The sequence below is a fragment of the Astyanax mexicanus genome, chromosome 5 (genome assembly GCF_023375975.1).
Source record: "Astyanax mexicanus isolate ESR-SI-001 chromosome 5, AstMex3_surface, whole genome shotgun sequence".
Classification (NCBI taxonomy): domain Eukaryota; kingdom Metazoa; phylum Chordata; class Actinopteri; order Characiformes; family Acestrorhamphidae; genus Astyanax; species Astyanax mexicanus.
In genome coordinates this window covers 18460531-18486153 of record NC_064412.1, presented here as the reverse complement: position 1 = coordinate 18486153, position 25623 = coordinate 18460531, and the positions used below count along the sequence as shown (strand labels likewise).

Here is a 25623-nt window from a genome sequence, read left to right as displayed (position 1 = left end):
TATATATATATAATGAACGCTGGTAGACCGTCCCCGGCTCGGGGAAAGTGAAAGCAGCTCGCGGGCCGGTGCTTTTTTGCCACCTTCGCCCCCTGACACTTTAAAGCCAGTCCGAGGCCGGTCGCGCTGCACCTCCGTGGAGAGAATGAGCCGCGCTGCCTGCCGGTGGTCGGCCTCCCCTGCGCGAGGAGCTGCGGCCGGCTGAACCACAACGCCACCTTCAGTCTCTCAGGCTGACTGTGCGGACCACCCGTTTACCTCTTAAAGGGTCTTAACAGCTTTCGTTATATATATATATATATATATATATATATATATATATATATATATATATATATATCAGCTTTCATTATATATATATCAGCTTTCATTATATATATATCAGCTTTCATTATATATATATCGGCTTTCATTATATATATATCGCTTTCATTATATATATATCGGCTTTCATTATATATATATCGGCTTTCATTATATATATATCGCTTTCATTATATATATATCGGCTTTCATTATATATATATATCGGCTTTCATTATATATATATCGGCTTTCATTATATATATATCGGCTTTCATTATATATATATCGCTTTCATTATATATATATCGGCTTTCATTATATATATATCGCTTTCATTATATATATATCGGCTTTCATTATATATATATCGGCTTTCATTATATATATATCGCTTTCATTATATATATATCGGCTTTCATTATATATATATCGGCTTTCATTATATATATATCAGCTTTTATTATATATTTCCTGTTTGGCTTGCCATAATATATATATATATATATATATATATATATATATATATATATATATATATATATATATATATACATATATATATATAATGAACATCAGTAAATTCCTCCACTGAGTCTCCTCACCACAGTGAAATATGCACCACATTAGTGATTAGTTGTACTTGCTCCTCAGTGAAGTTATTTACACATGCAGTGGCCCTTCTTGAACCTGTCCTCGGGCTTGGTAAATTAGACTGCAGGTAATAAATTAATGTGCTTTGTCTCCCTGTATTTTTCTTTCTTAGGTGAAAACACCTAAAATTCCATTAATTCATTCAAGAAAACCCACAAAGCAGACAGAAATATTATTGCAGTCTTCTTTATCCTCTATTTGTAGACCAATTTGGGTAGTAGAGGGTTTTCTTTAATTGCAAGTAATTATAAAAATCGATTGTTTGGCCAAGTTATTCTCCAGTAACAAGAACTTCAGTTTTCAGCTAGATGAGACTGAGTGTTTATTCCAAAGGTTGGCGAGCCCCTGGTCAAATTACATTAAATGTGGTGTGTGCAAAATCCCTGCCATATTAAACAAACATTGTGTAATATAGCTCTGCTAACAGTAATACAGAGACTAGCATGTATACCTTTTCTACTCTGGGCCTGGTACTGGTTACACCATGCAACCTTGGTAAAGTTGGTAGGATGACAATATATTTATTTAAAATCCTGTAATATAACTGTACCACATCCATCCACAAGCTTCGTTCACTATTACTGACTGTTCTGTATCTCTCAGCTTGTCCAGAAATGCATGTGTAAAGCATGTCCTCCAGTAGTGGCTCAAAATGAAAATTATTGTTTTAGATTTTAGGGCAGCAAGAAGTGCCATTTCTCACATGAAGCTTCTTTAAAAAATAATAATAAAACAATGTGATTGGATTGGGGGCACATAAACTTAAACAACCCTGGACATGCTTTCATGTAGAAATAGGTACAAAATAGAAAATCATCTGCAGAGAACAGACACAAATACAGTTAATTTCCACATTTTAACAAATAGGAAATAAATAAAGCATAATTATGTTCAATTCTACAAATAAATAGTTAATTTTCAGCAGAATACATAAAAAAACTTCTAACCTGGATAATACTCCAACTGATTAAAGTTATTTATGTGCATATAAAATTTCCCTCTGCAGTATTTCGCATCCTGCTGCAGGAAATCGTGCTTCTTTGTTCCCCGGCTGCTCATAGGTTTTGTCCATACATTTCCTGAGGGCATAGAAGCAGCTGGAAATAGCCAGGTTTAATCAAGAGCTCCTCGGTGGCCATTTAAAAGCTGTACTTAAACGAGAGTGCTACAGTCTTGTGCTTTTGATAACTTCAGCTTACCTCGCGGATGGACACTTGCGTTACTCATGTAACATCAGTACGAGGGGAGGAGACAGTGAGGGCCTGGCTTTTTAATTCAAACAGGGTCATGGATTGTAATATAGAAACATAGAGTGCAGTGCGTACAGCTTTATTATGGGACTGCAAATGATTAGAAGAAACAACGTCACAAAATGTGGTAAATTAAAATTAACTTAGCTTAGCTTAAGGTAACTAGTTTCATTCATAACTCAATGTGTTTAGGCATTAGGGTAACTCTTTATAACACATACATAAAGACTGATTAGTGCATTCATTAAGCATAACAAACAATTTTTATCAAATTTTAACATTAGCTTTATTTTGTCACACATAATGTCAGATAAAGTCTGTTTAATAAAAATGAAAAAGCAGAAACCCCCCAAAAAAGATTAGTTTGAGAGCCTCAAAATCATTAATAAAATTGAAATGTATGGTTCGTAAACAGGCAAATGTCTTAACTCATACATATACAGGAATGAAGGTTCATAAGAGAGTTATAAATAGTGAAAGGCATATCATTTTAGTTTAAGGACATCAAATTCCTTCATTAAACTAAAAAAAAAAACATATCCTTTTAAATTCCTTTTATTGTTGTTAGTGGAGTGAGTAGTAGATCCTGGCTGAGCCCTATGCATAACCCCAGCTGTTAGGTGCAGGATTTGTCAATTTCCTGTATTATATTACTTGTCTTTGTGGCATGGTGGCTTAGTGCTTCACCTCCCAGCACTGGGGTCCTGGGTTCAAGTACTTATCTGAGTGGAGCTTCCAAATATTACTTTATAAATACATTTTAATGCTTACAGTATACAGCCCTTTTGTTGGTAACATTAACATAAAGTGTTACCAGCATTATTTACACAGTGGTTATTGAATAAGATACCACTTAAAAATTATGAGTTTCTTAGATTTTGCCAAATTGAAAACCTTTGAAATATAATCAAGAGGAAGATGGATGATCACAAGCCATCAGACCAAACTGAACTGCTTGACTTTTTGTACCAGGAGTGGCATAACGTTATCCAAAAGCAGTGTGTAAGCCTGGTGGAGGAGAACATGCCAAGATGCATGAAAACTGTGATTAAAACCAGGGTTATTCCACCAAAAATTGATTTCTGATTTCTTAAAACTTAATGAATATGAACTTGTTTTCTTTGCATTATTTTTTTTTTTGTTATTTCAGCCATTTCTCATTTTCTGCAAATTAATGTTCTAAATTACCATATTTTTATTTGGAATTTGGGAGAAATGTTGACCGTAGTTTATAGAATAAAACAACAATGTCCTCTTTACTGAAATATATATATCTATAAATAGCAAAATCAGTGAAACTGATTTAGAAACTGAAGTGGTCTCTTAATTTTTTCCAGAGTTAAAAATATTATGTAATGGTTGCTTAATTGGCCTCAGTGTTGTAGGCTGTAAGAGCAAGTTAACTCTTTCTCTGCTGCTAAAAGAGGATTTATGTTGGCTAAAGGCCACAGTGATGATGCACTAGTGTAGCAGTATGCCATTGTAAAAGGTGGCATCTGTTAAAGTTTGAGTCATTATAGATAGGTCTAAAAGAGATTAACTGGTTGTAATGCACAGTATTAAATACAATACCCTGCTGCTATTATTTTACAGTTAATTTATAGTGACAGGCTTTTTTTTCAGTGCGCACAAACCTTTATTAAAGCTGGTCCCTCACTCCTATATTTCATAGCAGCATCTTTCTCCCTCTAAAGTCTTACATAAACGCGTAACCTTAGTAACACGGGCGTTTGCTCATACATCTGTGCAAGGGCAGCTCGCCAGACATTATGCTGAGGTAACGAAGGCACATATATGCACAGATAATGTGGCTGACTCATCTCCAGCTCACTGCTCTTCTGTAACTGTGACACTAATTAAACCCCACTGCTCTCCTGACCCCCTTTCAGCAATACCGCACAGCTTTGGTCTCCGCCACACTTGTCTCTGTCCTTCCCCGTCCGTTTGTAATGTGCCTTATGGGTCGACTGCCGGGGGCCGTGCTGCTTTATCAGATCTAGTCTCCAAGAAAAAGATCCATAAGAACATTAGGTCAACACTACTGACCCCTCAATACGAAGAAAGGGAACGATGGACTGTGAGAGTCATGAATTTGACCCATATTAGGGAAGTGTTTCACTCTGCGTGACTTAAAGGCTAATCTCAGTGAGAGTTCATGTGCATTCATATAGACAGAGCTGCAATATGACAAGGAAAAGTTCTCATTTCTTGTTAATGGTGTGCCAATTTTTACCAATCCACTGCAACTACATACAATACAATACATTATAGTTATAGAAACCCTGCTTTATATTGTATGTTGTAGGAATAAATACAAATACAAAGTATATGTTTCTTAAAGAACTTTCAGGGTTTCTTCCATTGGAAACTGCAGAGGAACCCCTTTAATGTGCTTTGATGAACCATCAAGTAAAAGTTTCTATAGGAAAAATATTTCCTGGAGGTTAACACTTGACCTTTTTTGATAAAGTCTAGTTTAGACCAGTAGCTACCAATTTAAGTATTAGATAAACTCTGTCTTAAAGAGTCCATAAACTGGATTTGTTAAGAGGTGGGCTTACCAAAAGATTCTTAACACCATGATCATTCTTAGATAGTCAAGCGAAGGAGCTTCACACTGATCACTCGCTCCCTTAATATGAGTTAATTAATTCTTAAGATAAGTTGTTAATTTTAGATGCTTTTGTGAAACTGGGCCCAGTATTTGAAGTTGTTATATGTTTAAATAGTTAGTATGGTATTTTGGTTCTGGTGAAAATGCAGGGCCTGTGGAAGAAAAATTGAGCTCTGATCTGATTGGCTGGCTTATGTCACCGCAGCATTCTTTACCAGTCTACTGCAACTACATGATAACATATAGGAATAAATACTGAAAATAGTGAAACATTTATTTTTAGTACACTGTAAAATGTATATATTTCTTGAGTAACTGCTGAGAAACTCCTTCATCATGTGCTTTGAGGAACCATCAAGTAAGAGTTTCTGTAAGAAAAATATTTTCTTGTTCCTGGAGTAAGATGTGCATTGCAGTGTGATTTCAAAGTAACAGATAACACCTAAAATATTTGATGATCTTATTGGTTTAGACCCTTTTATCCAGTAGCTACCAATTTAAGTCTTAATTTAAGGCTATGTTCACATTACAAGCCACATTGCTCTGTTTTTTTTTTTTTTTTTGCTTAGATCAGATTTGACTGTTCATTCACAATTGTAAGTGAGCTGTATCTGTGTGTAATGTGAACGAATCTGTCCCTGAATCGCCTCACATGCGCACATTGATACATGTATAAATGTCTTCTTCTTCACCTTCTTCATATTTGAGAGATGAGCTCTCTCTTGTAGCTTTACAAAGGGAAATAAATGCGTTAACAGCTTATATATGGAGCTTTTTGCTGGAGTGGAGAGCAAACAGCTTGTCTGAAGTACATGCTCAGGTTAAGGAGCTGAAAAAAGGACATGTGGTTTGCTTTTGCTGTTTTTGCAGCTATAGCTGCACAGCTGCACCAAGAGATGTGAGGGTACGAGATTGAGGCACATAGCGCATGTGTAAAAGCAAAAAGACACATGAATTCAGATTTAACCATTCACATTCATGTGAACATAGCCTTAGAGAATCTCCTAAAAAATATTTTAGGGGGAAATTAACTAAATTTGTTCAGCGGTGGGCTTCCCAAAAGGTTCTTAACACTAAGATGATTCCTAAATAGTTGTGTAAACAAGCTTTACACTGATCACTCTCTCTTTATGTTAAGATGTTGTTAATGCTTAAATGCTTTTGTGAAACTGGACCTAATATTTTAAGTTATTTTATGTTATTTTACAGTTAGTATGGGATTTTGGGTTTGAGATAAAAATGCTCAAATGCTGTTTAACAAGCCTATTTTCTACCTCCATTGAAACCAATAAAACACAAAGGCAGGACCTGTGGAAGAAGAAATTATGAGCTCTGAAAAATGATCTGATAGGCTGGCTTATGTCAATGCAGAACACACAGTAGCTTTGTAGCATAGCATAGCATAACTTTAGCTTACCATTGCAATATGACCTTGTTTTGTATTCTTGTTCTGGTGTCTGGTTAACGAAGCTAGATTGTAACTAAAGAGATAAAAGTAGCTTTAAGCCAAGCACCTGCCTGTACCCGCTTCTTCTCTGATTAGCCTAGCATTATCATCTAGCCTAGTTACATACTCTGCTTGGCCCATATCTTGTCGACCTAGTGTTAGCTTTTAGCCTTTTTAACAAGAAGACACTTCTACATTTTCATAGGGTATCTTTTTGTATTCACATTTAGCTGTAAAAAAAAAAAAAAAAAAAACTTTGATGGGCTGGATGTATGTAAACTTTTAAGGCTAAAGCTCTGTTTTTTTTGGTTATGTAAAATATTTTCTATATTTCTTTTTCTATGAATACACACCTGTGTTTGAGGTTAAAAGTATGTTCAAGTATGTTGCTTCCATGCACTGAACTCTCATTATTTCACTATGCGAAAGTAAAAACAGTTTTCCTTTTTTATTCTCTGGTATTTGTGCTTGTTTACGCATATGTATACCCTGTATTTGTGAGCTCTTAAACACCTGGTCCGACTAAACAGTGAATTTACAAGCCCACACATTAAGTATCGATGTTGTACTTCATCATGACCCAGCATAAACTTCCTTTTCCTATAAATACCGTCTAGACGCGATTCATTACCTGAGGCACAAATAAACAATGAGAAGATGATTAATTTGAGCCGTGCTTTTCAGTCGTCAGCATGCTGGACCGGAGCGCTGTTTAGAGGATTAGACTGAGCTCGCACGTCGACTTTAAGATAAACAAGCGGGACCGGGCTGCGTCTGCAGCTCACCTAAAACCCCGGAGTGCCGCAGTTGTTTAGCCTGTGATGAATGAGCCTGTGCAGCTCCTCAGCCTGGCTTCTTTTAATTGCAGAACTCTCCGGATCTCTCTCTCTCTGTCTCTCTCTTCCCTCCGCTGCTCCCCGTTCCTGCTAACCACCTCTATCTATAGCTGGGTGCCACAGGGAATAGCAGCGTATAGAGGAAATCAAAAGCACCTTTCTGTCTGCTGTTTTTTTTTATATCCCTTCCAAATAAACTAGAGCTACCTGAATCTATTGGAGAACATTTCTGCTGGGTTCACTGAGGCCTTCTTTCTTCTTTTGTTTTCCATGTCTTTAGCACATGACATGAAAGAACCGCCTGGATACTATAGAAAGGAGAGGAAGCAAACAAGAAATCATTTGCAGCCACTCTCCAACTTACCATTTCCCTCTATATATCCACATCCATTAAAAACAATATATATATGCAGCTCTGGAAAAAATTAAGAGACCACCACCTCAGTTTCTGGATCAGGTTCTCTGATTTTGCTATTAATAGCTATATGTTTGAGTAAAATGAACATTGTTTTATTCTATAAACTACAGACAACATTTCTCCCAAATTCCAAATAATAATATTGTAACTTAGAGCATTTATTTCCAAAAAATGAGAAATGGCTGAAATAACAAAAAAGATGCAGAGCTTTCAGACCTCAAATAATGCAAAGAAAACAAGTTCATATTCATAAAGTTTTAAGAGTTCAGAAATCAATATTTGGTGTAATAATAACCCTGGTTTTCATGCATCTTGGCATGTTCTCCTCCACCAGTCTTACACACTGCTTTTGGATATATTTATGCCACACCTGGTGCAAAAATGCAATCCAAGCAGTTTAGCTTGGATTGATGGCTTGTGATCATCTATCTTCCTCCTGATTTGAAAGTGACAGTAACAATCTCTAAAGCTTAAGCAAATCTACAGCTTTATTTCCTGTAGCTACAGTTTTTATAAAGCAATCACCCACTAAAGATCTTTAGCCTTTTTTCTGTACTGCCTTGGTTTGTTTTGTCTTGTTTCATTTATTTGATTATTTGCAGTTTGTTTATTGTTAGTCTTTTTTTATTTGTATCTATGTTAGTATAATATTAGCAAATTATTTGTTACATTTTTTTTGTAGTGAAGCAATTTGTCCGAAACTTGTCGTTTAAATGTGCTTTAAAATGTTTACATTACAAGTTCAATAATCAATTCAGAATTTTGCTCAGATCTGATGTGGTAATCTCAGTGGCTCTCCTTCATAAATGTAAGTTACTTGTATTTGTCTGTAATTTGAATGAATCCATGCCTGAGACAACACAGATTATATATATATATATATATAATTAATATGTTTGTGCACATTTAAGTCAATCTGACACTCAGATATGTATCTAGTCTTAAGCCACTAAAAAAGCACTGCAAAAAACAGACAAAGAATTTGGGATTTAAGCGTGTGTGCATAAATGTAACCTACTGTCCAGTGAAAGTTTTCTACAGGACTTTGGAACATTGCTTTGATGATTTCATTGCATTCACTCTTTAAAATTTTTCCAAAAGCATTTTAATGGAGCACCATCATTCCAGATGACAATTCCACTGGCAACACTTCTGTACAGAGACTGTCTGCGTCAAATATCAAATCACAAACAAATCTCCATGGGTTGTTATGAATATATGGAACACATATATGGCCAAAAAAGGTCAAAGCAAATTGGTAAGACCCTCCCATTGGATAATTACTGCATGGCTGATTATGTTTCAGATGGCAACAAAGGTATTGCACCTGATGCACCTGAGAATCTTTCGTAATCAAAGCTAAGCTAAAGGCGGACCAACTGTGTGTGTGTGTGTGTGTGTGTGTATACACATATATATATATATATATATATATGTATGTATGTATGTAGTCCATTTCTCATTCTATCTCTACTTTCTAGCAGCTGCTCTCCCTGACCACCTGCCTCAAATGCTGATTTGCAATTAGCATCTCAACGGGGCTACACTTGCAAGGTCAAAACACTTGCGTAACCACACACATATACACACACACTCACACTCGACATCAGCACATAGACTCGATTTATCCTAGCACAGGTTCTCTTTCTGTTGTGAGCAGGAGTCCAGAACCTATAGATTCAAATAAAAATGTGTTGCAGGTACATCTGCACCCTGGGTGTTGAATCAATTTTTTGATTCAAATGTATTATTTTTTTTCATATTCAGAGGATGATCCTTTTTTAGCTCATAGTTCCAGCTCACATTCTCCTTTGTCCATCTGCTTTTCCTTTAACCCCTCCCCCATCCATTTTTACTCTTCTTCTGCTCTAATCAGTACTTTAATGATTTCCCAATGGCAATCACCAGCATTCACCTGTTTAATCAAATTTTCACAGGAGGTGAAGAACATTCACCCCTTCACCGTTTCAAGGATGGGAGGTAATCATCCGCTGTTAGACAAGCTCATAATCCTGTTTGTGTGTATGTGTGTTGTGTGAGCGAATAAGAGAGGGAAAGAGAGAGAAAGACAGAGAAAGAGAGAAAATGGGAGAATTGAAAATGAGTATTTGATAAGACTGACCAAGCTTGACCAGATACATTATCTGTGTGGCTTAAAGGGGAGGCTCCTGAGTCTGTGGTATTATTGGAGAATTAGGCAGTGAGGTCAGGGTGGTGACCGCACAAGTCTTTGAGGCGTTACTCTGTCAGGCACTAACATGACCTCCCTGAGACTTGGAGTAAAGTCACTAATACAACAACTGTCTGCACATTAGGTTTGTAGTTTTGGATTAGAGATTTGGGGCCCTATCTTACACCCTGCGGAATGTGTTTCAATGCTCATTGCTATCTTACACCCTGCCAGTATCTACACGTCTGTTTTCACTCCTTCTGCCTGCATCGTTCCATTAGCAGCAGCACTTGTGAATATATCTGTGTCAGTGGGCGTGGTAGTTTGGAAGTGAGGTGTGTTTAGGGAAACATCTGCTGCATTGCTATCTTGGCAATGGAAAACACCGTTTCACCACTGACTGATTAGCATATATAAATAATATATATATATAAATCAACATATACAGCTCTAGAAAAAATTAAGTGACTGCTTTAGTTTCTGAAACAGTTTCTCTGATTTTTCTATTTATAGGTTTATGTTTGATTAAAATGAACAGTGTTGTTTTATTCTTTAAACTACGGACAACATTTCTCCCAAATTCCAAATAAAAATATTGTTATTTAGAGCATTAATTTGCAAAAAAAGAGAAATGGCTAAAATAACAAAAAAGATGCAGAGCTTTCAGACTTTAAATAACGCATAGAAAACAAATTCATATTCATAAAGTTTTAAGAGTTCAGAAATCAATATTTGGTGGAATAACCCTGTTTTTTAATCACAGTTTTCATGCATCTTGGCATTTTCTCCTCCACCAGTCTTACACACTGCTTTTGGATAATTTAAAGCAGTTCAGCTTGGTTTGATGGCTTTTGATCATCCATCTTCCTCTTGATTATATTGCAGAGATTTTCAATTTGGTAAAATCAACTCATAATTTTCAAGTGGTCTCTTATTTTTTTTTTCCAGAGTTGTATATTATATCGTATTTTATAACCTATTATATATGATGCTGTAAGAACATACACATTATTTTACAAGCTTAAGACACTCATTATAATGCATTGTAAATACATGTATAATGCATTATGAATACAGGATTCATAGGAAGTTTTACCAAAAACTTCTGTAAAACAAAGTATCTGTTATTGCAACCAACAGCACGACATTACATGATCAATAATAGCATGATTCACTCAGCCACAGCTCTCCATTACTCCTGTACTTTCTGTAATAAACAGAAAGAGCATGATGCAGGTCCTGCAAAAGATTTCTTCCAGCCAAGGCTGTCAATCAAATCATTCCTAAGTGTAACTCTGCCTTCTTACTATATAGTAGAATAATGTTTTAAAAATGGATTGATTTGGGGGAAAAGTAAAAAAAAAAAAACAACAGTAACAAAGTATCAGTATTAGCACAGGAAAAATCAAACTCTTTCTACTAAATACTAAATAAGTAAAACAAACACCAGCATAACACATGATAACCTAGAACAGACCTGTTTTAAACACATATGTGAGACTGGCCAGACCACAGTATAAATAAATGATATATAGTGTGTGTGTGTGACTGTATAAAACAAAAGCATTTCAGCATGTGATATTTTTTTTCTAAAACCTATTCCCAAGTGACAAATACTAATTTACTGCACTGCACAACAGAAGCATATCATCTACATGACGCCAGCTACCCACATTTCCCCCCTTTCTATTCTTCACATCATTCCTCCAGTCATTTCCAAAGCCCAGGCCCATTATTATCCTGCTTTCTGTGTCCATTTTGTTACAGAGCGTTGGCTTGTGTGATACAAAAGCCAGTCATGGTGCAGGCAGCAGTGGCCTGACAGTGTGTAATAGGGGCTGTTGTGCTGGCTGTTTTGCCACCGAGGTCATGCTGTGTTCAGCTGGCCTGAACAGGTAAATGGTGCATAGACCAGATGTATCATGCACTTTCCAGCTAACACTGTGTGCTGCTCTGTATGGGCCATTAAATCAGTCAGGCCAGAAATACTTTGGGAGACAGGCCACTAAACGCACACCGCATGCCATCACATCACGTTGAGTATCTAAGTGTATTAATTGTCCAGAAACTGAACTTAAATCTTTGAAAGACTTGAATTAAAGGAAGCGAATGTACAGGCGTGAAAGATACATACCGTGAAAGGTAATTTTAGCAAGCTGGCCACGACGTTCTGACAGTTCATCAATCAGAGGCTTTCAGGAAGCAGTGGGAGTGATGCTGAACTTCATTTTCCAGTGGTTTTAAGCAGCATGGAAGAGAACACAAGCAGTTTTTAACAGACTGCAGATGGAGCATGTACATATTACACAATTAATTAACACTTACTCCCTCAGGGACCTTTCAGATGCAGCTCAGACACTCTCTGTGTATGTGTGGCCAGCTGCTAATTTCTGGACATTCTGCAGGTGCGCCCCCCAGACCCAGACCAGTCTTGTACCCTGCACTATAAATCACAAGTCATAGTTAAATGCACATAACAAAAAATAAATAAAGTTCTATACAAATAAATACATTTACAATCAAAACAAAAAGAAAGACAAGTACAACATATCGTTGTATACTAGATGTAAACAAATTCATACACAATGCATACACAAAATAATGATATAGGAGTAAGAAACTTTTAAAGAAAATAACTAGCTTAATCCAGCCCCTGTGGTTGAAGATATTGAGAAATAGGAACTTTCCTGATGTTTGCCTTGAAAAGTATTTTAATCAGTTATAGGAGGCAATCTACACGGTTAGGTGCATCAAAAGCGTTGAAGAAGAAAAAGAAACAGCAGCATTGGTTACATAAGGAACATTTTTATGTTGTATATGATATATGTGTTGATAAAAAATAAAAAAAACTTTATATTAATACAAAATTGTTATATATATTTTGTAACGTATTATTTATTTATTTTACACAGTACAATATAATGTAATGCAAATACAATTTTATATAATCCTTTTTCCAGTGTTTTGCATTATTCACATCAATTTTACAGCAGTATATAAAAAAGTACAAAGATAACAGAATGATTAAAATAAATGCAATAAAAAAATAATAATAGAATGAGAAAAAAAATAAAATAAAAATTCACTCCCGAATAGTTCAGTTACATACACACTGAGCATTTAAAGAGAAATGTAAAATTAGGGGTGGACCACAAAGAACACCAATAAATACCGCAAATACACACAGTAAAATTCTTTATTGTATTATTGCTCAACAGGGCCCCACCGCTTGTTAAATTAATTCTTAAATATTTTAAATATTCTTTATTTTTATATAATTATTTAAGTAAATAAAACAGATTCAACAGTCTTGTGCTAAATTAGCATGCACATTATCTTTAGTCTGAGCTCATGACGAGTCTGTGAAAACATTTTGAATGAAATGGAGTAGTTCGCTTGAAGGGATAGTAAAAAAAGTGTGTAAAGTGCATCGTCTGGCATTTACTCCATCAGCTCAATGTCATACAGTACATCAAGTGAAATGTACTGTGTGATATACTATAATATTTATAATATTACTGTGTTTCTACAACTGTTGAGCAGTTCATTAGTGTTAATTAGCATTTTGTATATCATCAAGTCGTGAAGGCAGTCTTGTACACTATCAGTGCACTGAATGTTTTGAATATTTGAAAATATTTAGTCAAAAAGGGCAAAAAAAAATCACCCTGTTTTGGTGTTCTGCCAAATAAGTAAAAAGATAAAATGACTCTTTTATATCTTATTATAAACAGCAGCGGCAGACTCATACTCATACTACCAAATATTAAGTTTAGGATGCCAATAATTGTGTCTGGGAGTTTTGGTGGTGTCAGAGTTGGAAACTCTTTTTGTGTATGAGCGTGTGTGTGTATGAGAATGTGTGTGTGTGTTTGACACATGCTGTGTGTTTATTAAGCTGGGTAGGGGTTAGAAGGAGTTAGTATCTAATTGAGTGCTCCTGTTTACTGTGACTCCTGCTGATTGAAGTATGTGCATGAGTGGAATGCTTGATTTTAGGTTGCAGTGCTGGGTCAGTCCGGCTGATTGTTGTGTATGTGTATGCCTGTGTGCGTATGTGTGTGTGTGTGATTTAGAGAGATAGAGAATGAGAGATAAAGTAGGAGAGAAATGCATACAAAGCATTAAGTGGTTACTTGCTTGAAAAATCTAATTTGCTAAATTTGATCCTAATGATCCTAATCCTGAACCCAGTTCATCAACTACATGTATAGGGGCAGTTTCTCAGATAAGGATTAAGCCTAGTGTTTGACTAGACAGATTTTCCATTGAAATGAATTTTAAATTTACAACTAGGCTTAATCCCTGTCTAATAAACTCTCTATAGTTGGCTTCTCTGTTTTTTGCATTGAGACTAGTATTGGCAACAAGCAATAAGCTACGTATACCTCACGAATGGGCATCTTGCCAAGTGATTGCCTTAATCATATACTTACAATAAAGCTTCAAATGTTATTGAATTGTTAGAAATGAACAAACAATGGCATAATTAACAAAAGTAGCAGCCTTGTCGAGGCACATGCTTTGTTTGCACTGCACTACCCCAACCATCTAAGTTTCCAAGTATCTAGTCTCAGTATGAAGTCTAAACTCACTGAGCAAACTTTATTTATAACAGATTACAGCATAAACGACAGCCAAACAATCAGTAGTTTTCCCATGAAAAGGCAGTTTACTGGTGTAGACCCTTATTCACCATCCAACCAAACACCAAGAGGGTGAATAATGCTCAGCAAGTAGAACAACGACAACACATTTTTCCCATTGATTAAAAACAAACACAAAAACGCCCATCACCTCTCCCCCCCAAATACCATAAAACTGAATAAAAAAGCCCCTAATAAATAAGAAAGGATGGATGCAGAGTACATTGGGAGCTCCACCACGATTTCCTGAGCCCCACCTGAAATTTCTACCTGTCCATTGTTAATTCGAATAGAAAAAATAAAGAGACCACTTCAGTTTCTGAATCAGTTTCTCTGATTTTGCTATTTATAGATATACATTTGACTAAAATGAACATTGTTGTTTTATTCTAAAAACTATGGACAACTTCTCTTCAAAATTCTAAATAAAAATATTGTCATTTAGAGCATTTATTTGCAGAAAATGAGAAATAGCTCAAATATCAAAAAAAGATGGAGAGCTTTCAGACCTTAAATAATGTAAAGAAGTTCATAAAGTTTTAGGAGTTCAGAAATCAATATTTGGTGGAATTACCCTGGTTTTTAAACACAATTTTCATGCATCTTGTTCTCATCAAAATTCAAGCAGTTCAGTTTGGTTTGATGGCTTGTGATCATCCATCTTTCTCTTGATTATATTCCAGAGGTTTTTAATTTGGTAAAATCAAACAAACTAATCATTTTAAGTGGTCTCGTATTTTTAGAGTACTACTGGAGCTATGACACAGTTTTAGTTCAGAACCCAGCTGGTGGTCTGAAGCTGATGTGCTGTTTGTTTCCTGCAGGTTGGATTGCTGTCTTGGGGGCTCTATGGTTGCTTATTTTGGCTGATATTCAGGACTTTGAGATCATCCTGCACAGAGTGGAGTGGGCCACACTGCTCTTCTTTGCAGCACTGTTTGTTCTCATGGAGGTAATTTCTTTCTTTTTAAGAATGAAAGTTTCTTACTGTTACTTTTAATTACAGATACAAGAACACCAAATACATATTTGGATTTATGTTATGTTTTACACAAGATAGATGAAACAGGACAGCCATATTTACCATACTAGTGTTCAGGGACACAGATGAAATGGATGAAATGGATATGGTTGTTTTGTTTTGTCTTGTCTTTTGTACAATATATGATCCCAGCTTCAATAACTAACATACCTAAATCAACTTAAATCAATGTATTGCAAGTGCGTGATGCTTTACACCAACCCTCCAGGACCAGAATTGATGACCCCTGCACTATTCCCTATAACTAATATATAAAAAAATTGTTTTTCTCTTAGTAAGCATGCTTAGTCCGTAATTTAATTTGTTAAATTATTGCAAAACCAACAATAAAACTGTATTGAAAACCACTTAGAAAAGCTTGGTTTTCTTCAGAGTTTAACAGGCAGTGTATACACACGCAAAAATAGCATATAATTCCCAAATGTTTCTTTACATAAGGTCTGATCCCTAGACTCCTGGCACTGCTGCCTGCTGATACTGTAGAGATTATGCTGTATGTACACTTTGGCAATATTTAGACAGAATATTCAGAGTAATGTCTTAATACATATTACTGCATCTCCATAAAAAAGATGCAGAGAGAAAGAACCCAAGCGTCTGAAAGTGAGAGAGTCAGCGGTAGAAGTGCTTGCTCGGCTGTTTGTACTTGGTGTTTTAATCCTTTGTTTTGTGAGGAGGACAGGACAGCAGAGGGAATCTCCACCCTGGGGTCTGGCGGGGAGCTTAGCACAACTCCAAGATAAACTCTCTGCATAAAAGCTAAAACTCAAAGACGATATCGTCACTATTGTGTTCTTGAACAAACGGTGCCTGGAGCTGATGCATTAAAAAAAAAAAAAAAAAAAGTGACACTCCAGCAGAATGAAGTGAATGGAAGTTTGTGGCAGTGCGGTTAAATGCAGCTCTACGTCTTCTTTTGTGTTATTTTCTTCATTGACTCCACAGAGACTAATGCACTTATCCTGTGTTTTCTTTGTGTTTCAAAGGCTCTGGCCCAGTTGCAGCTCATTGACTACATTGGGGAGCAGACAGCACTGTTAATAAAAGTGAGTCTACATCTGTCAGTATCATCTTTGTCATAACAAATCCTCTTTTTCCTATAAGTGGTAACTATTTTACTGTAAAATATGGATCATTTTATGAATGTTCATAAACATGCTGTTATAAACCATACGATACAGAATAGCATTTCTTTTCCATAACTATCATAATCATAGATGGTTACATAGATACAACCTTAAATCAATATTAAAAAAAAAAAATTGGAACCGGGCAATTAGTGACTAGTAACGATGCAACATATCTAAATAAGTATGTGATTTAAAATAAGTGTGGTTAAGAAGTGATTATGATTTAGCAAAAAAAAAAAAGCTGAGTATTTGAGGAGAACAGGTGGGCAGTAGACCTCCAGTGAATGACAAAAAAAAAATAAACAGGCAAAAAACAATTTTCCTTAAAGAAAGAGTGGAATTCAAATGAAAATTTTAATGCATAAAGGATAAGGGCACAAGCCTAAGCTAAACACCTGTGATCTTTTGTCAGTTTGTCCCATGTAGCTTGTTTTAACAAGATAAACAGGAAGGGTGCAGTCCGTTACACTCACCTCTGAATGGCAAAAGAGCTAGCGTTTAGCAAGGTTAGTGGGTAATGCTAATACTGCTCCAGCAGTGATAGCCGGGGTTAGGAGCAGGATACAGTCTGATATACTCACCTCTGAACGGCAAAAGGGCTAACTGGCACTTAGCATGGTTAGCAGCTAATGCTAATACTGCTCCAGTCTCAGTGCTTGGTTGTGTGGTTGAGTGTAAAAAGTGATTGTAAAGCATCCTTGGGCGTCTAGAAAGGCACCATATTGTAACGCGAGATGAGACGGGAGGCGGACGTTTAAACGGGTAAGACATGACTTTATTAAATAACAAATAAACAAGTAAACAAAACAGGGGAATAACGAAAATATCTATATACATAAACAAACAGGGAAAACCAACAAAGAACTAAGCTAAACTAAACAGATAATAACAAAACAAGGTAAGGGAATATATACAAAGGAATAATACGTAAATATATACAAAATAAACAAAGAAACAAACAAGAACTAAACGTGACTAGAAATATACAAGAAATAAAGGGAACTAGAAATAAACAAGAAACAAGCAGAGCGTGACGAAACCGTGAATAAACAATAGCTAACGTGGCGAGACAAAACGACAGAGGAAGGTGCAAAGACCGACAGCAAACATAGATTAACAAGTACTATTTATACTAAACATGAAACACAGAACACCTGGGAAGGGGCGGAGTTACAAATTAGACACACGTAATGGAAAAGTACAAGAGAAACACACTAGGAAACGGGGAAGACACCAGAAAACATAGCGAGGGCGTAACAGAAGCCCCTCCCTAAACGCGCAGCTCCCGAGGCGCGTAAAAACGAACCCCGGGGGCCGGCGGCGGGGAGAGGCCGGGAAACACAAGAGACGAGACCTGAGACTTAACATGGGGCAGAACTGGAGACTGAACTGAAGACTGGACAGGAGACTGGACAAAGAAAGGAGACTGAACCGGGGACGTGACTGGAGACTGGACATTGGGCGAGACACGAGACTGGACGGGGAACTGGACAGGGGACGATGACTGGACGTGAGACATGACAGGTGACTGGACAGGACTAGACATGGGAACGGGAACCAAAACATTGACAGGAACAGACACGAAGACGGTGACAGGAACAGGTACACAGAAACCAGACAAGACAGGAACAGGAACATAGACCGACACAGGAACCATAACGGGGAGCGACATGGGGACCAGAAAGACCTGGGGATGCCCAGGACTGGCTAAAGTCATAGGGGTAGTTCGTGGAGCCAGCCTGGGCAAAGTTCTTGGGCTGGGGTCCGGGGGCCTTGGGGCAGACCTGGGCACACGAGGCTTGGGGCAAAACTTAGTCCTGGGCGCCGGGACTGGCATGGGTGTGGTGACGGGCCTCGCTGGCGACGCGACGGCTTGGGCAGCAGAAGCTGGAGGCGCGGCGACTCGGGCAGCAGGAGCTGGTGGCGGTGCGGCGTCTCTGGCAGCAGGAGCTGGCGGTGCGGCGACTCGGGCAGCAGGAGCTGGCGGTGCGGCATCTTGGGCAGCTGGAGCTGGCGGCACGGCGACTCGGGCAGCAGGAGCTGGCGGTGCGGCGACTCGGGCAGTAGACACTGGCGGTGCGGCATCTCGGGCAGCAGGAGCTGACGGCGCGGTGACTTGAGCAGCTGGGGCTGGCGGCGTGGTCGGCGCTGGAGCGGTAGGCACCGCTGGCACAGGGTCATGGACGGTGGGCACTGCTGGCTTCGGCACATGGGCAGTGGACACCGCTGGCACAGGAACATGGACGGTGGGCACTGCTGGCTTTGGCACATGGGCAGTGGACACCGCTGGCACAGGAACATGGACGGTGGGCACCGCTGGCATCGGCACATGGGCGGTGGGCACCGCTGGCACAGGAACATGGACGGTGTCTGGCACCGCTGATATCGTAGCATGGACGGTGGGCACCGCTGGTACAGGAACATAGGCGGTGGGCACCGCTGGCATCGTAGCAGGAGCGGTGGGCACCGCTGGCATCGTAGCATGGGCGGTGGGCACCGCTGGCACAGGAACATTGGCGGTGGGCACCGCTGGCACAGGAACATTGGCGGTGGGCACCGCTGGCACAGGAACATTGGCGGTGGGCACCGCTGGCACAGGAACATTGGCGGTGGGCACCGCTGGCACAGGAACATTGGCGGTGGGCACCGCTGGCACAGGAACATAGGCGGTGGGCACCGCTGGCACAGGAACATTGGCGGTGGCGGGCACCGCTGACACAGGAACACTCACATGAACTGACTTGGACCCTTGGGCTGTAGATGTCTGTGTGACGACTCGGGCTGCTGAAGACTGCACGGAGACTTGACCTAATTTCACCGCAGCGTATTCAGGTTCCGGGGTGGTAGTAGCAGTACAGTGTAGCGCCGTTGTCATGGGAACCCCGGAGCGAAGATCTGCTGCCGCTACGGGTGACTGGAAGCGCTGCTCGGCGGCCGCCGTGGAAGCTGGGTCTGCAGCCGTAGAAGATGCGAGCGCCGTAGCAGCCAGAGAAACTTGACCCGTGGAATCAGGAGATGCTAACTGCGTTAGCCGCGTAGCCGTGGGAATGCCTGGAGCTGCAGCCGCTGGAGATGCTACCTGCATTAGCCGCGTAGCCGTGGGGAAGCCTCGAGCTGCAGCCGCCGGAGGAGCTAGCTGGTTAGCCTCAGAAGCTAGCTGCGGAGCCGCCGAGGTGGAGCGCGCCCTGGGAGGCGGGTGGAGGATAGCCTCCGCAAGCGGCGGCAAGCGGGCTCTCGTCAGGGGGTAGAACTCGTCCTCCGAACTGGACGCGGCTGCGAGGAGGTCCACGTAATCCCAGAAGTAGTCCTCACAGTCCGCGTTTCTGCCCGCCTTGCCTACCTCGCGGTTAGGAGCGAGGCCGATGGCCCCAACCGTTAGCCCCCCCCCAAGAAAATCCTCCGATTTTTGGGACCTCTTAGAACGCCCAGCCCGAGGCCTTCTCCGGCCTCGAGGCCTCGGATTTTCCTGCGCCGAGGTCCCAAAGGGGGCATGACGGATGGCCAGCCCGGATCCAACCCAAGGGTTTCCCGAATAAACGTCCATGGCGGTCGGTCTTTCTGTAACGCGAGATGAGACGGGAGGCGGACGTTTAAACGGGTAAGACATGACTTTATTAAATAACAAATAAACAAGTAAACAAAACAGGGGAATAACGAAAATATCTATATACATAAACAAACAGGGAAAACCAACAAAGAACTAAGCTAAACTAAACAGATAATAACAAAACAAGGTAAGGGAATATATACAAAGGAATAATACGTAAATATATACAAAATAAACAAAGAAACAAACAAGAACTAAACGTGACTAGAAATATACAAGAAATAAAGGGAACTAGAAATAAACAAGAAACAAGCAGAGCGTGACGAAACCGTGAATAAACAATAGCTAACGTGGCGAGACAAAACGACAGAGGAAGGTGCAAAGACCGACAGCAAACATAGATTAACAAGTACTATTTATACTAAACATGAAACACAGAACACCTGGGAAGGGGCGGAGTTACAAATTAGACACACGTAATGGAAAAGTACAAGAGAAACACACTAGGAAACGGGGAAGACACCAGAAAACATAGCGAGGGCGTAACACATATAAGAGTTTGATCATGTAATGACTGAGTGTGGTTTGAAAGACTTTTTTGAGAGTTTGAGTGAAAGTTTTTTTCCGTATAGGCATAAACTTCAGTAAACATAAAGCAGCATTACTATTGGTTATCACTTTGGAATTGGCTCCTGATGATATTAATAGTGAGCTGTGTAACAGCTGGATGACTGCGAGTAGCATCAGCGTGAATGGTATCAACTTCATTCAGACAGTATTAAGGGAAGTTGGCGTGTGCCTGGCTGAGGCTGCAGTTGTAATCTTTACGCTTGATTGCTGGCTTGGTTGGGTTTGGAGGGTCATATTACAGTTGTAGAGCTTTTACTCCGCCGCTGCTGCGGCCGGCTGGAGATCACACTCTGATGGAGCCGTCAGCTTGCGTTTGGTATGGGAGCCTTTTACAATCAATGTAATTACTCATGACAGGTGCTGCTGGGAAGCACATCCACACACACTGCGAAAGAGAGAGTGTGTATGTGAGGGAGAGAGAGAGGCAGAGATGTAAAACCTAAGGAAAGAACTAAAAAAAAAAAAGGGCTGAGTTTGAATCTACAAGCCAATGAAGGGGGTGTAATAAAAAGACTAGGGGGTACAGGGCTTATGAGTGTGTTTGTGTGTGCGTGTGTGTGTGGTTGTCATGTCGTAGAGTAACAGACTGTGTATGCAATGATAATGAATGCAGTGTGCCTGTGTCATGAATACACAGCCTGTTAGACCTCCCACCTCTCTGCTGGCATCCACAGTCCTGTGAGAAGAGAGGGTGACACACACAGAGAGGCGTGTGTATAAGTGTGTGTGTGTGTGTGTGTGTGTGAGAGAGAGAGAGAGAGAGAGAGAGAGAGAGAGAGTGTTTACCCAAAGCAGAGTGTTTGGTAGTAACATGTTTGTGTTGTTATCTCCTCTGTCAGGCTGTGCCAGAGGCGGAGCGGCTGGCCATCGCCATCATTCTGGTCATGTGGGTCTCAGCTTTGGCCTCCTCGCTCATAGACAACATCCCCTTCACCGCCACCATGGTAAAAAGCTTTGTGTCACACATACGTGTTTGTTTTTACACTTTGTCAAGATATGTGATCTTTGGAAAAATAGAACACTAAATAAAAAAAAATAAAAAAAAAACTTTTTTTTGAACATATTAAAACAAATGGGTATTTGATCTCCAAAGTAATACTACTGAGAGTTTAATGTAATTTTACTGAACTAACAGAAACAAACCTTTAAAAATCATTTGTAAAATGTAGAGAAGTAAGAGAAATGCACTTTTGTTATGAGGAAAAAGTCAGTTCACATTTATTACTTCCTAATATTTCTAAAAATAAAATTGAGCGTTGCATATCAGGTAAGAAAACATTTTGGAAGGAACAACTTATTTCTAATGGTTTTGAAATATTTTTAAATGCCAATCTAATTTCAGTATAAAATCACAATATATTATTTATCTTAGAAAAAAATATTAGTTTTCTACTAACAGGATACTGAACATTTTATTCCTTTATTCTTTGTCGCACATGGCAAATAAATCAGACGCTTGCAGATGAAAAATAATACAATGTGTTTATAACCACAGAGCAGTTTTACTGTAACAAGCAGTTTCATGCAGTGAAGACTTTTACAGTAACTCTCCACTATCGATCGTTCCCAATTATATATGAAGTCTAACTGCTTTTATTACTGGTGTTGCTATACACCTGGCTATATTAGACCTTTGAGGATGTATAAAGACTTTAACATTCATTTCAAAAGCTGTTTTTCCAGTGGTAGGATGGCCCCCCTTATATGTGAGTCTTGGTCCTCCCAAGGTTTCTTCCTCCTCCAGCTCTGAGGGAGTTTTTCCTTGCTTCCGTGCTCACTGGAGGTTCTGTATTTTCTCTGTTTAATGTTTTGCCTGATTCTTTGTCCTGTGATCACGTTTTTGTAAAGCTGCTTTGTGACAGCATCGGTTGTAAAAAGCGCTATACAAATAAATTTGATTTTATTTGACTGTAAACCAGACAAAGGATCCACAGTAAAAGTAGAAAGAGAGAAAGAGAGAATGGTCAAAAACAGAACAGTATAAAAAACAACAAAAAACAACATTAAAAGTTAAAAGTCCAGCAAACAAATGCCTAAGGGCAAAAAACAAAGAAAAGAATCCAAGTGGTTGCTGTGTTCTGCTCACGCAACTTATAATGTTATTTATTGTGTGTGATTGCGCTTAGGTAGGGTGCTGTGGTTAGTGTGGTGTTGCCATAGTTAAAGGAAGTTAGCATAGATTAAGCAGGGATTCTGTTTGTTCATTGGTTATTTTTTGGGAGGTCTGGATACTTGGCAGTTGAGGCAATGGACCATGAACATAATGTTAGGCTGTGCTTCTGGATCCTTGTCGAGCCAGTATCAGATTGTGGTGGTTGTGGCTATTGTTGTTAGTTGAGTGAGTAGTAGATCCTGCCTGAGCCCTATGTATAACCCCAGTTGTTAGGTGCAGGATTTGTCCTGTATTATACTACAAGAAGACACAAAACAAAGGTCAAAGCCAAAAGCTAATTAGTAATCAGTCTCTGAATGTAAACCTGTGTTAGTGATGTCATGTTGTGGAGCATTCTGTTAAATGTAGTGAATGGACTCAATAGTTAGAGAATAAGGGAATGTGATTCTTTAATACCTGTTAAAACAAACACAAACACCCACATGTACACAGCCAAAATCAAACAAACAGACACAACCCATCACATTAAACACAGTCACTGAGAGAGTCATCATCATCACACATGCTTCTACTGAAGGAAACATCACCTCCCTGTGTGTACTGCATGAATATATGTTTGAAAAAGTAATAGTATAAAACAAAAGCACTCCAAGAAAAAAAAAGTTATGTATCATGTTCACTTTTATCAGTAAATTACCCATCACTGACACAATCATTAAAAATGACTGTGCTTTTCATCTCACCTCCTCCTCCATCAAATAGCAGACCGTCTTAAAGCATTTTTAAAAAATGATTGGTGTATTCAGTTGCATCCAGAGTTTTAATTCAGAGTAATAATAAATGACAATGATTGTTGCTGTTCAGGGATGTAATATTCTCTTTGAAGTCCAGTAGCGTAATAAAAAGTGAGGGTGTTCTTTAGAGAAAGTTTCACGTGCTGAATACTGAACACTGTGTCTCTTTACCTGTGTAAAGTGGTGGCTATTGAAGGGTGTGTGATTGAGTGGTGAGCTGGAGAGAGTTAGGTTTGAATTGGCCGGCGGTGCCACAGAGTTCCCTGTGCTGTGGGGGCTGAAAAGATGAGTGACGTGGAGCCGGCGAGTGGACCTGCTGCCAGTACTGCACGGCCAAATGAGCAGCATGACACAATCCACTGCAGCTGCCCCAACTGGCCTCCCTACTTAAGGCCAGCATGTCAAACGCAAACAATAACACCATTAGGTTCCTAAAGAATGGCCACTGCCTGGCGCTGGGCAGTTATTCAACAAAATTGTCAATTGCTTCCAGAAACCGCCAAGGTGAGGTCTGGGTAGTGTTTGAAATGTGTCTTCTTGTGTCCTCTGGCTGCTGAAACTCAGAGTTACTGTTAAGATCAATAGATCATCAGGCAGTTCAATATAATATCCATCATACAAGTCCAGTGACTAAAATCTTTTACTTGAAACTATAGACCAGTAGTTCAGTGGGGACATTTTTCAAGAGTGGAAAAAGCACAGTTTTAACATTTTAGTGAAATAATTATTATAGTTTTCTGACTATAAGGCACACTTACAATAATTCAATTTTAAACTGGGGCTGGCTATGCTGCTAACCCAGACTGGCTAGCACTACTAACCGGGGCTAGCTAGCACCGCTTACTGCGACTGGCTAGCGCTACTAACTGGTGCTAGCTAGCACTGCTAAATCCAGCTAGCACTTAGCCTTGGTCAAAATACTGTAATTCTAAGCTTACTGTAAATAAACAGAAGGACTTTACTTACCCAAATAAACAGTTTTCAGGAGATAATCTGTGGATTATTATACAGTGCTCATTTGACTTTATTTATGTTTACTTAGACGCTCCCAGCAGCGAGACCTGCAGAATTAGAAGTTCCTTATAATGTCTCTTAAAATGCACCTTATAATCCAGTGCGCTTTATGTATTATGGTTCTCAGGTTCTCTGCTTTGTTTAAAACACCACTGTTGAGAGAACAAGTTCAATAAAGAACTAAAATCTAGCACTTTTTCTCTATGTGACTCTTTCAAATTCCAGTGACTACAAGTTTCTACCATAAAACTTTATTTTTTGTTTGTTTAGACATCTATTTACCTCAGCCTAAGCCTACAGTTCAATGACTTCAGCCTTAAGGTTAAATATGTTCCCTAAAAAAGTCTTACATAGTCATAAGTCATTCAAATTTAGGTCTAGGTTAAGGTTTAGGCTTTCTTCTGTTAAATTAAAGCACTAATCCAAGTATTTACCTTAATCTAGGCCTAAACTGTCTGATGCAGTTCTAATATTCAGGAAAATAAATGTGTTTCCCTGAACTTGAAAATAATTATAATTATATATTATATTATATTTCTTTACAATTTGGTCCGAATTTCAGTGAGTTAAGTTTTTTTCCTTTAAACTAGATCACGAAGTTTCATTTTTCCATCCTTCCTTTTCTCTGTAATTTGACCTCTTTCTTTCCTTGAGCATTGTAATTCGTACATGTTTCCTCATTCTCTGTTTCATTTTATCTATTTTCTCATTTCTGATAATACCCCATCTTCTATCTAAAAGCAGAAAGGTAAACATGAGGCAGAATAATGCTGGATATTTAGAGCACAGCTCTGGTTGTAATGGATCACATTGATTTTGTAGACTCTCATCAAGCTCAGAAAGAATAAGCCGGTATTCGTTACTCGCACTCTGCCGCTCTCTCTTTTTCTCTCTCTCTCTCGCGCGCGCGCGCTTTGTTTGGCTGTCCGCTTCAGTGGTCTGACACATCAGAAAGTGTGTTTGGATTAAATATGTGATATCTAGTTAGGCTCACACTCAGTGTGTGTACAGTACT

General features: G+C 39.0%; 1 protein-coding gene across 2 annotated transcripts in view; it reads left to right on the top strand.

Moving 5' to 3' along the window:
* The window catches only part of oca2 (oculocutaneous albinism II), a 144341-nt gene that overhangs the window by 83631 nt on the left and 35087 nt on the right, over window positions 1–25623 (top strand). For both annotated transcript variants that reach the window (XM_022675048.2, NM_001320209.1), the window contains 3 exon segments: window positions 15163–15290; window positions 16367–16426; window positions 21527–21631. In XM_022675048.2, coding sequence (XP_022530769.2) covers window positions 15163–15290; window positions 16367–16426; window positions 21527–21631 — 293 coding nt within the window.